This window comes from Osmia bicornis, unplaced genomic scaffold (genome assembly GCF_907164935.1).
Source record: "Osmia bicornis bicornis unplaced genomic scaffold, iOsmBic2.1, whole genome shotgun sequence".
Lineage (NCBI taxonomy): Eukaryota > Metazoa > Arthropoda > Insecta > Hymenoptera > Megachilidae > Osmia > Osmia bicornis.
In genome coordinates this window covers 126,761-139,808 of record NW_025791065.1, presented here as the reverse complement: position 1 = coordinate 139,808, position 13,048 = coordinate 126,761, and the positions used below count along the sequence as shown (strand labels likewise).

The 13,048-nt window shown below is 48.6% G+C and overlaps 1 protein-coding gene across 1 annotated transcript; it reads left to right on the top strand.

Moving 5' to 3' along the window:
• Positions 1 to 5,416: 5,416 nt before the first annotated feature.
• LOC123988659 lies at positions 5,417 to 8,547 on the top strand. Its single transcript, XM_046289411.1, has 2 exons — positions 5,417 to 8,007; positions 8,049 to 8,547. The coding sequence occupies exons 1-2, from the start codon at positions 5,417 to 5,419 to the stop codon at positions 8,545 to 8,547; spliced, it is 3,090 nt and encodes a 1,029-aa protein (XP_046145367.1).
• Positions 8,548 to 13,048: the final 4,501 nt, after the last annotated feature.

Here is a 13,048-nt window from a genome sequence, read left to right as displayed (position 1 = left end):
TGTTCGAATTCCCTAGTCCATACCATAATGATTATCGACCATCAAGTTAACCACCAAATCATCAAATTAATCAACTAATTATACAGAATATATAAACGTTCAAAACCGAAAAGCGGAAATAAAAGCGAAAATACTTCAACAACTTTCAATAAATCACCGCGATGAAAACCAGAAGTTAGGTACCTACGAAAGATAACGATAGCAAAACGCATCGTAATAAGTAAAGCATGCAATACTGCCCGAAGATAAGCCGTAAAGCTATCCCTAGTCGGTAACCAACCGCAGCACCAGAGATATTACCAACCGCAAATATTCCATCCACCACATAATACTCGGTCGCTCGCTCCGTAACGGTTCCGTAACGGTTATCCACAGACCAATTATCTGCCGCGCAGCAATTACCTACCGCGCGCCAGTTACCCGGTACACACAGTTATCGACTGCAAAACCATCCATCGTGCAGCCGCGCAATCCTAGGAATCCATACTTACCCTCAAACTTATCATCAAGGATAAGTCTGATATACAGTACTTTCACGAAGGTATAAAGCACACGAACATCAAATCAAGCTTCCAGACAGATCAAGATGGAGGATAAATCAGTTAGTAAAATCAATACTACGGTTATTTATTATATATAAATATCAATCATACGTTTGTAATAGGGTGGAATGAAATAAATATAAATTACATATAAATTACAAATTACAAACAATAAGGAAAAATAAAATGAAATCAAATGAATCAACCCGAATAAGATCCACAGATTGCGCAGATTGCAGGACATACTGTATTACTACATATCGCGCCGCAGAAAACAGATTATACAAAACAACTGAACAACTGAACAACAGAATCAACGGAATCAGGAATCGCCACAGAACGAAGGGCCGAATAAATAAATAGAATAAAACATTTAACTTAGACAAAATCAACCAGTAAAGTCAAACAACGTCAACAACGCATGCGATCAGGAAAGTCCCGTGAGCCCAATAAAAACAACTCTCAGTCAAATAATATTAGTTAGTAAAATAAAATAATAAATCAATGAAACTAGAATAAATCATGGTAACAGGCAACTAGCAGAAATGAAATATGAAGCAGAAATGAATCAATAAATCAAGAAAAATCGAATCAGATCAATGTATAGCTTTAATCAATCAACATCAAAATGAAGGAATGAATGAATAATAAATGAATGAATGTACGTAAACTGAATGCAGGTAAAACAGCTAAGGATGTTCACAAATTGGGAACTACAGAAAGTGTGTAACGCGCAACATACGTAACCAACATAACCGACATACATAGCCGACATAATGTAATGTAATGTAATGAAATGTAATATAATGTAAAATAATAAATACAGCAAATGAGTTATATTCCAACTAAATATAACCGTAGGCCTTATTGGCTCAATCCCCCCTACTTTATAAATTATAGATTATACGGTTATAAGTCATGGTGTTCGAAAATGCGTTGATTTCAACCGTCGCCACACGAACCGCGGCAGCACTCTTCAGCGAGACCGGCAGCCACCTTGGATGCCGGTCAGGCTGTCCAATCACCGAGCTTGACGTCACCGGGAAGAAGCCAACGGCTCTTGCTACGACGAAGCCGGTGGTTCGGCCATTACGGTTTTGTATCGTTACGGTAAACACGTGCAGTACTGATTCCAAAAATTTCTAGTGCAATTAACCAATTTCGATTCTAAAGAACTCAGCACCGCAACGCGAATTCTGTGCCGACGGCCAACGCGAACTCGCGGTTAATCTAGTTCGTGCAAATCCACGAAATTAGTAGAATTTCGTGGTGACCACGTGTTGAACCAACACGTGGTTTTAATACAGCGCAATCTCAATCGCAAATTCTCCGCGACGCGGGAGAATCTTCACGATCTACGATCATCATAAATTCGTGCAACGCACAATTTATTGTAAATACTGTACATAGTGTATTTGTGCCTGTAAATATACATTGTTTGTTTTGTGCAATTTCAAGTGCATTTATTTTCAATTGCCGTCTCACTGCCGATCCTACATTCCGAACCGGTTCTCAATCGCAAGCTCAAGACCTCCTTACAATCTCGAACACTTTTGAACACATAGATTGCAAATTGTAAATTGCAAATTGTAAATTGTAAGCAATTGCGTCCATACAAATGCAAAAGGAATAAAAATTTACACCGAAAGATGTATAAGGATAAATCAAAGCACGCCTCGCAAGCATCCAAGTTTCCGCCACGCGCGCAAATGCGGCCGTAAATAAACAGGCTTGTATGCACTCTCGTACAGGAACTTTCCAACAACCAGGCAACTGGGCAGCATGCATAGATTCAGAGAAAAGAAGAAAGATCCATATTGGGGCCTTGCAAGACAACACAATCGGCCAGCGTCGTCGCCATTATCGACATTAAACAGCCGTTCAAAACGAACGTCTTACGGATTAGCTAAGGAAGAAGAAACACTGTGGCCCCTTTCTTTGAGGTAACTCTGCACTATTCTAAGCTGTATTCACTGTTCCCAGCTGTAAATGCCACTTCGAGCGCAGCTGTGCAGAAGGAGAACAAGAAGAAGAGGAAATATCTCGGAACATGTGCGTGACGCCCCTTTCCTTGAGGTAAATCTGCAAATATCTCCTACACGGTGCAAGCTATGACAAAATGTTAAGAGACCTTTTATGTAGGAAATTAAATCTCCTGCTATTTCTGTCCTATGATATTTTTTGATCAGATGCGTAGGTTTCGAGATATATCGAGATATTTAAAAGTTCCGAAGCCGCACCAACAGTATAGAGGCAAATATTTCCTACAAAAAAGGTCTGTTAACATTTTGTCATAGTTCGCACCGTTCTCGAGATATTTGGGGATTTACCTCAAGGGAAGGAGCGCCACCCACATATTCCGAGATATTTCTTCTTCTTCTTGTTCTTCTTCTGCACAGCTGCGCTCGAAGTGGCATTTACAGCTCGGAATAGTGAATACAGCTTAAAATAGTGCAGAGTTACCTCAAAGAAAGGGGCCACAGTGTTTCTTCTTCCTTATAATCTTGATACGGTTTCGGAACTTTTAAATATCTCGATATATCTCGAAAACTACGCATCCGACCAAAAAATGTCATAGAACATGAATAGTAGGAAAGTCAATTTCCTACATAAATCGTCTCTTAACATTTTGCAATAGCTCGGACCGTTTCCGAGATATTTGCAGATTTACCTCAAATAAAGGGGCGTCACGCACATATTCCGAGATATTTGTTCGAGCGAAAACCGAACGTTTCAAATTTAAAATCGTTTACTTAGTTTAAAACGGTTAAGGTTAACGGTAACTTTTTAAAGACTGCCGATCGCTTATGGATTCTAGTAATAGACTACCATAAATCACTATGGTTATCTAATAATAGTCTCTATTTAGAATCCAAACCGTTCCACAACAACGCAATAGGCTTCCCCTTTGTCCCAGGTGTTTACATGTCAGCTCGTTACCATTTTGCCGACTCGGCGGGCCGACGGAGCGTGACGAGTTCGGCGGAGAGGTGGTGGGAGGCCCCTGGAACAATGGGGACTCTCCAATATTTAAGCCGGTTGATTTTAACCGCTTAATCTTGATTCTTAGCCAGTCTTCGGTCGCCGAAACATCGCGCTACGCCTTTCTTCCGAAATTCCGAACTCTCGGCTTCGGGAACACGCGGACAGAAGCAAAATCGCGCTTAAAGTATTTCATTTTTATTAAACTTAGACTTAAGCATTTGTCAATCTTTGTACAACCGTCGACAGCAACGAGCTCAAATACATTTGGTTCATTTAAAAACATCTCTGGCTCATTCGTAAAAACCGCATCGTCCTAACGTCCGGCACCTCTTTACAATCACGGAGTCTTCCAATCGCCTCCTTTCTCACGGCGACGAAACGCGTGTACAAATTTGGTCCTTCGAGCCGGATACGGGACGATCAGTGCTGGTTTGAGTGGGTGTGCATCGACGGAGCGGCTGGATAAGAAGATCTTCCTCTTGGCTGGCCGCGCATCGGAAAGAAAGCGAGCTTCCAGGGCTCTGCAACTGCAAGATCAAAGGAAAGCAGATAAGTGAAAGAACATTATTTCCTTTAATAATCAGCTGATCGTCGGTCGGGTGTTTCCCTACATTCGAGAACTTTCTACGTCACGTTAACCGTCGGTGCGTGAAAGTAAACACAAGAGCATTGTTCCTGTTCCTTGCGTCTCACCTGTAAAGGATTTAACCGGCTTACCGATTTCCGAACGTTGAACCGAACTGCAATATGACGAATTCTAATACGTTTGCTGACCTACTTCGAGAACAGGAGGAAGTGGGGGGATGGATTCAACGCTTCTGGAACAATGTGTGTAAGTTGGGGAAGGACAAAATTACGTGGGCCGTACTGGAGCACCGCAAGGGACTGCTGGAGCATTACTGGGACAACTTTATGACCGGACATCGCAAGTTAATGCGTTGCCAAGAAGCTAGTGCGAGCACTTACGTACAACAGGATCTGTTCTCTGTCGTAGAAGAGGCTTACCTCCAGGCGGCAGCCATGATTCTGCAGTGCCAAACCGACCGCTCGTGCCCAGGCTCACCAGGAGTTCGACAAGCTCCTTCCGAGGTAACTAAACAGCTTCAGCTCCCAAAAATTGAACTGCCGACATTTTCAGGCGACCCGCTGAAATGGGAAAGCTTCCGTGACCTATTCCGAAGCTTGGTTCACGACATGGAACACTTACCCGACGTTCAGAAGCTGCTGTATCTGAAGTCGAGCTTGACCGGAGAGGCTGCAGACGTCATTCAAAACACTCCGATAACTGAATCTGGTTACCGAGGGGCATGGGAGGATCTGGAATTGCGCTACGGGAATCCACGCCTACTGTCCTTTGCCCATCATCGCGCCCTGCCAACCTGCCCGCCAGCCCAGAAACAGTCGATGGCGGAACTTAAGCGTTTCCTGGACACATTCCGTCAAGCTATCAGGGCCTATGCAGCCTTGCGGAAGCCGGTCGCCTCCTGGGACGAATGGTTCGTCTATCTCCTGACGCAGAATCTCGACAAGGATACGCACTTGGCTTGGGAAACTTCGTTGGCGAACAGCAAGGAAATCCCAGCCTTTCATCAGCTCGCCGCTTTTCTCGAGAACCAGATCCAGGCCTTGGACGCTGCCCAGCTCGGTGATCCGGTTCTCCACCCCGCGGGATCGAAGAGCGTAAAGGAAGCCAAGCCTAAAATAAAGAGGCGGTAAAAAAGAGGAACTCTACGACGGTACTGACCGCAGCCGCTAAACCTACACAACCCAGGAAGTGCCCCTCTTGCTCGGGCAGTCATTCTCTGGGCTGCTGCTATAAGTTCAAGGCATTGGCCCCCTTGAAGCGCAAGGAAAAGGCGCAGAGTCTCAAGGCATGCTTTAACTACCTAATGGTGGGTCATGATTTGAGTAAGTGCCCCTCTAAACAATCTTGCTTAGCTTGCAGTGGACGCCATCACACTCTGCTTCACGACGCGCTCAAGACAACGTCGTCAACCTGCAATTACGGCTCTATGGAGGCAATGCCGACGGGATCTTCATCTTCGCTTCCGGAGGAACCCTGCTCAGCGACCTCGCTCTCCTTGACGGCCGGACCACGCTCAGCCGCTGTACTAGCAACAGCCAAGGTGAAATTGGAGGCACCATCAGGCGAAGCCCTTGAAGTCCGAGCGCTCCTGGATACGGGCTCCGACGCTTCTCTTGTCTCCTCTTGGGTGGTTCAGGCCCTTCGTTTGCCACGGCGGGCGGTACGAGTTACTATCTCCGGCGTCCAAGAAAACCAGAACGGGGTTTCTACAGGCGAGGTCTCCTTGGTAGTACGACCCCGCCATCCGTCCGGCTTCCGCTTGCCGGTTCGGGCCTTGGTTTTGCGGAAACTAACATCTTTGTTGCCAGCCCATCGAATCACTCCACAACCTTGGCTACACCTGAAGGGTTTTCCGTTAGCCGATCCAGAATATGGCGTGCCGGCCCGCGTGGACCTCGTCTTGGGAGCAGATGTCTGTGGAGCTCTGTTCACGGACGTCACTCGAACGGGATCACCAGGAACGCCCACGGCGAAGCTTACACCCTTCGGCTGGGTCCTTATGGGAGCAACATCTTCCGCCACAGCTCAAGAGGAGGCGCGTACCTTCCACTGCCGAACCGAAGCTAACATCGGTCCGCTGCTCCAGCGTTTCTGGGAGCTAGAGGAGGTTCACGACCGCCCCCCAATGTCGGAAAAAGAGGAGAAATGCGAGCAGCACTTCAAGGGGACCCATGCACGAGACCAGAATGGACGCTATGTGGTACGCTTACCTTTCATACGGGACTCTGCCGCTTCGCTGAAGCCTTCTAGGACATCCGCGCTGAAGCTCCTGTTCAATTGCGAACGCCGATTAGCCTCGGACCACGCATTAAAGGACAAGTACAGCAAATTCCTGGAAGAATACCTGTCCCTGCAGCACATGAAGACAGTCCCGGAAACGGCCAAGGAAGAATCGGCGTATTATCTCCCGCATCATGCAGTCGTCAAGCGGCACGACCCTACGGCAAAACTACGAGTCGTCTTCAATGCCTCCTTTCGAACCGCTTCAGGATACTCGCTTAATGATTGTTTGTCCGCAGGGCCTCAGCTCCAAGCAGACCTCTGGATGGTCTTGACACGGTGGCGTATCTTCAAGGTCGTTTTCACTACAGATGTGGTGAAAATCTTCCGTCAAATCCAGGTTCATCCGGAGGATACGAAATGGCAACGGATTCTTTGGCGAACTGGTCCGGATGAAAGAGTGCAGGACTTTCAACTCACCACCGTGACCTACGGAACAGCCTGTGCGCCCTTCTTAGCCTTGAGGGTGTTCAACCAGCTGGAGAAGGATGAAGGGGACAGGTTGCCACTGGGAGCGGGCGCCATTCGCAGGTACACCTACGTCGACGATATCCTTGCAGGAGCAGACGACGTCGACGAAGCCCTGCAAGCAAAACACCAGGTCATTCAGATCTTCAAGGCTGGAGGATTTGACCTGAGCAAGTGGGCGTCGAACGTACCAGAGTTGAGGGAGAACGGCGCCTCCGACCAGCACCTCTTCCAGGAATGGCCAGGAATTGCCAGGCTAGGGGTCAACTGGGATCCGACAACCGACTCCTTCTCGCTTCGGGTTGCGCCTCCAACGGACTCCCCGCCGGCATCAACGAAGCGCTCCATACTCTCGGAGGTCGAGAGCCTTTTCGACCCCTTGGGTTGGGTGGCCCCGGTGCTGGTCACCGCAAAAATCCTGATGCAGGATCTCTGGATCTTGGGCGCCGACTGGGATCAAACTCTTCCTGAGGACATCCAAAGACGTTGGCAAACCTTCAGGCACTCGCTGGACCAGCTGGAGACTCTTACCATACCACGCTGGATCATCACTTCTTCCAAGAGCCAACCGGACCTGGAGCTTCATGGCTTCTGTGATGCCTCACAACGGGCGTACGCAGCGGCGGTCTACCTGCGAGTTGAACACGAGGGCCAGGTCAGAACTTCGCTCGTGGTGGCCAAAACCAAGGTGGCCCCGGTCAAAACCGCAACCATCCCGAGACTTGAGCTGTGTGGCGCCTCTTTGCTGTCCAAACTCATGGTTCGGGTCAAGGAAGGACTCGACCTACCGGTCAGGATGCTGGCGTGGACGGATTCCAGCGTTTGCCTATACTGGATCCGTGGACACGCCTCACAGTGGAAGCCTTTCGTAGTTCATCGGGTCTCCGACATCCAGTCCGAGCTTCCACCCGACCTCTGGAGACACATGGCATCATCGGACAACCCGGCAGATCTGGCCACGCGAGGGATCTCTCCAGCTGATCTCTTGAGGGCCGAACTCTGGTGGCAAGGACCTTCCTGGCTCTCTAAATCAGCCAACCAGTGGCCAGCCGAACGCCTGGAAAAAAGCGAGACCACGGACTTAGAACAACGCAAGGTCACAGTACATCTGGCCGTAGAAGACAACTCGGATGAGCTCCTTACCAGGTATTCTCCCGGCTTCTAACGGTACTAGCCTACTGCTTCAGGCTCAGCAACCTTGCCCGGAAAAGACCGTGCGAAAGCGGGTTCATCAAGGCGGAAGAACGCACCTCCGCCCTCCGAGCCGCTCATCGGGTCTCGGAGCAAGCCTACTTTGGGGAGGAACTAAGCCATCTTCAGGGACATAGAGAGCTGAAGAGGACTTCGCCGCTGGCATCGCTAAGGCCTTTCCTAGATGAACAAGGTCTGCTCAGAGTGGGAGGACGACTGGCCAACGCTCTACTACCGTTTAACGAAAGGCATCCTTACCTCGTATCGAAGAATTGCCCTCTGACCACGCTATTAGTGAGGGACGCCCACCTACGCACTCTCCATGGCGGACCGCAGCTGACCAGAAGCCACATGGTTCGTCAGTTTTGGATCCTGCGTGGGAGATCTCTGGTTCGGGCTGAAATCAGAAAATGCGTCAAATGCGCTCGTTTCAGAGGACGAGCAGGCGGTCAACTCATGGGCCATCTTCCTAACACCGGCACAGCCCCTCAATGAGCCTTCTTAACCACTGGAGTGGACTACGCCGGACCAGTCAAAATACGTACCACAGCTGGGCGTGGTCACAATTCCTATAAGGGCTACGTCGCACTCTTCGTCTGCTTAAGCACCCGGGCACTCCATCTCGAAGCCGTCTCGGATGTAACCTCGTCTGCTTTCCTTGCAGCTTTCAAGCGTTTTACCAGCCGACGAGGCCGTTGCGCTACCATGCTCAGCGACAACGGCACGACCTTCCAGGGAGCCGACCGAGAACATCGTTCGCTGTTTCAACAGGCCTCGGACTTCTACCAAGAAGCGGCCTCCCTGCTGGCCAAGGACGGGACAAGCTGGCGCTTTATTCCGCCCTATGCACCGCACTTCGGGGGCCTGTGGGAAGCAGGCGTTAAATCAGTAAAACACCACCTTCGAAGAATAATGGGGGACTTTACACTCACCTACGAGGAGCTCTCCACACTTCTTTGCCAAATAGAGGCATGCGTCAACTCAAGGCCTCTCTTCGCTCTTTCGGACGACCCCTCGGAATTGGCTGCCCTGACGCCCGGCCATTTTCTCATCGGGGAAACGCCCAACTCCGTTCCCGAACTTGAGGCTTCCAGCACAACGCACAACACTTCACACAGCGGACGGTGGAGGCAGCTAAACCTCATGCGGGCACAATTCTGGCACCGGTGGAGGCGCGAGTACCTTCAGCACCTCCAACGACTCCCGAAGTGGCGTCGACAGCGACCAAATCTCGAGGTGGGAAATCTTGTCTTAATCCGCGACGAACTAATGCCCCCGGCAAAATGGTCGTTGGGACGCGTTGAGGCCCTTCACCCAGGAAAAGATGGGCAAGTAAGGGTGGTCACTATACGCAGGAAAGGAGGCAAAGTACTTCGGCCAATCGTAAAGATTTGCCCCCTCCCGGTTCCGCCGTCCGACGCCACCTAATAAAATTGCGCGTCGATTTTTCTTTTCTTTTCTTTTACGCTTAGTTGATTTCAGTATTCTTGTATCTTCACGTTTATATTTGCTCGTATGTTACGTTTATTGCGTTCTATATATTAAAATTACCTTAGCGCGAAGTTACACTTAGAGCTTTCGTACAACCGGTACCGTAATGTGGTGCTGCGTGCAAGAGATGGCGTTAAGTAAGCTTGCGCTTCCATTTGGGAAGCTCAACCACTCGAAATTTTCATTTCATGCCTACCGCGGCTTGCACGCGCTTACATTATTCTACGATGTAACTCGGTGTCTCTTCGCGTCGTTATATACATACCGAACGGATAATTGTTATTCTCTACGCCTTTGCTTTTCATTGTCTCTTTTCTATCTTAAATAACTTTGGACCCCTGCTTTAGTACCTTTGTTCTTCGTGCGTCGAAGAAGGCGGGCGGTATGTTCGAGCGAGAACCGAACGTTACAAATTTAAAATCGTTTACTTAGTTTAAAACGGTTAAGGTTAACAATACCTCTTTAAAGACTGCTGATCGCTTATGGATTCTATAAATAGACTACCATAAATCACTCTGGTTATCTAATAATAGTTTCTATTTAGAATCCAAACCGTTCCACAATAACACAATAGGCTTCCCCTTTGTCCCAGGTGTTTACATGTCACCTCGCTACAGTTTCGCCGAATCGGCGGGCCGACGGAGCGTGACGAGTTCGGCGGAGAGGTGGCGGGAGGCCACTGGAACAAAGGGGACGCTACAATGTTTAAGCCGGTCGATTTTAACCGCTTAATCTTGATTCTTAGCCAGTCTTCGGTAGCCGAAACATCGCGCTACGCCTTCCTTCCGAAATTCCGAACTCTCGGCTTCGGGAACACGCGGACAGAAGCAAAATCGCGCTTAAAGTATTTCATTTTTATTAAACTTAGACTTAAGCATTTGTCAATCTTTGCACAACCGTGGACAGCAACGAGCTCAAAAACATTTGGTTCATTTAAAAACATCTCTGGCTCATTCGTAAAAACCGCATCGTCCTAACGTCCGGCACCTCTTTACAATCACGGAGTCTTCCAATCGCCTCCTTTCTCACGGCGACGAAACGCATGTACAATATTTCTTCGTCTTCTTGTTCTTCTTCTGCACAGCCGCGCTGGAAGTGGCATTTACAGCTCGGAGTAGTGAATACAGCTTAGAGTAGTGCAGAGTTACCTCAAAGAAAGGAGCCACAGTGTTTCCTCTTCCTTATAATGTTGGTACGGCTTCGGAACTTTTAAATGTCTCGGTATATCTCGAAAACTACGCATCTGATCAAAAAATGCCATAGAACATAAATAGTAGGAAATTTAATTTCCTACAAAGAAGGTTTCTCAACATTGTGCTGCAGCTCGCACGGTTTCCGAGATATTTTCTGATGTACCTCAAGGAAAGGGGCGTCACGCACATATTCCGAGATATTTCTTCTTCTTCTTGTTCTTCTTCTGCACAGCTGCGCTGGACGTGGCATTTAAGGGCTTAAAATAGTGCAGAGTTACCTCAAAGAAAGGGGCCACGGTGTTTCTTCATCTTTATAATGTTGGTACGGCGTCGAAACTTTGAAATATCTCGATATATCTCGAAAACTGCGCGTCTGATCAAAAAATATCATAGAACATAAATAGTAGGAAACCTAGTTTACTATAAAAATGATCTCTTAACATTTTGCCATGGCTCGCACCGTTTCCGAGATATTTGCCTTTATAATGTTGGTGCGGCTTCGGAACTTTCAAATATCTCGATATGTTTGCGTTGAGCTGACTGAGAAAACGAGGCACAGGTAACAATAAGCACAGTTCGTTTATTGTACGTCAAATATATACAACGGCTAATTACAAACACAAGAAACACGTGAAAAGATTACACTGCGTGGGCACGAACACTTACAATGACAATGCGTGGGCGAAGCGCCGTCAATTATACAAAATAGTCACAAATAGTTGCGTAGATTAGGCGCGGTCAAATACTTGTTGTATTAACAATCGAAACTGAAACCTGATCTATGCGTGAGCATGGACAAGCGAAGCACGTGTGTATGCTCTAAGCGTTCGATCAAGAAAGCGGAAATCAATGATGGCGTCGATTTTGCCGGTTCCGGCGTGGAGAGGGGACCGCGTAGACAAAGTGGGCCCGAGAGGTACTACCGCTATCGGTAACGACGCACAGACGAAATACTTTCATTGCCAACTTCGTCATACTGCGTAGACTTGGGGAATTTCGCCAACATTTCCCCCCGGCCATCAGCGACAGGTCGATGATGTGGTCTGCGTGTCCGAGTTGTCCTGAGAGGGCTGATGAAGAAGGGCCAGCTTCGCGATGGGCCTTGTCAGCGTCGTGGTGGCCGTCTTGAGCTCAACGACTCTTGTCAATCCGTCCTTGCCTGAGAGGAGTTTGAGAACCCGTGCCATGGGCCATTTCCCTGGGGGCAAGCATTCATCAGTAATAAGAACAAGAGTGCCTACCTTGATCTCATTTGACGGGTGATGCCACTTCGAAATTGCTTGGAGTCGTTGAAGATACTGCGTGGACCAGAGTCTCCAAAATTGTTGGAGGCGTTGCTGAAGTAATTGCCATCTTGATAACCGGTTGACTGCGAAGTCTAGAAGCGTAGACTCTGGCACTGCGTTAATCTGCGATCCGATCAGGAAATGTCCTGGTGGGAGGGCTGCGATGTCGTCTGGATCATCGCTGAGTGGTTCCACCGGTCTTGAATAGCGGATGGCTTCGATCTGCGCGAGCAATGTTATTGATTCCTCGAACGTCAATAAAGCATCTCCAATCGTCCTCTTCAGATGGAATTTGAGAGACTTGACCACTGCCTCCCATTTTCCACCCATGTGTGGAGCGGCAGGGGGGTTGAAGTGCCATTGCGTACCATCCTTGGCGAGTAGAACTGCGATATCTTGATTTTCGCGTGTGCTGTCCTTGAACTGCTTTTTAAACTGCGCGTCCACTCCTTGGAAGTTGGTGCCGCAATCTGAGTAGAGAGAGGCTGCAGTTCCTCTCCTTGCTGCGAATCTGCGATAGGCTGCGATGAACACGTCGGCTGAGTATTCGGTGACAACTTCCAAATATACAGCTGATGTTGCGAAGCAGACGAATACACAAATCCACCCTTTCTGCGTCTTGGCTCCTCTGCCTTTCCAAGTCTTCAGCGTGAGCGGTCCTGCGTAGTCCACACCAGTGTGTGTGAACGGGCGCGATGGAGTGACCCGACAAAGAGGTAGTTGGCCCATCAGTTGATGAGCACGGATCCCCCTCTGCCGAGCGCACTTCACGCACCGCAGGATATGTGTTTTCACTGGAGCTCGTCCACCGAGAATCCAGTAGCGTTGTCTGAGAAAAGCGAGGGTGGATTGCGTACCTCCATGCATGGTCTGAAGATGTGCGTGTTCGATGAGAAGTGCAGAGAGTCGTGAATCACGAGGCAAAATGATAGGGTGTTTGCCATCGTGCGAGAGTTCTGAATGTTGGAGGCGTCCGCCTACCCTGGCGATTCCTTGATGGTCGAGGTAAGCGGTGAGCCTCGTGAA

Coding starts and splice junctions, on each gene's coding strand:
- LOC123988659 (XM_046289411.1), top strand. CDS start 5,417: ATGGTGGGTCATGATTTGAGTAAGTGCCCCTCTAAACAATCTTGCTTA. Junction 8,008..8,048: donor TCGGATGAGCTCCTTACCAG/GTATTCTCCCGG, acceptor CTACTGCTTCAG/GCTCAGCAACCTTGCCCGGA.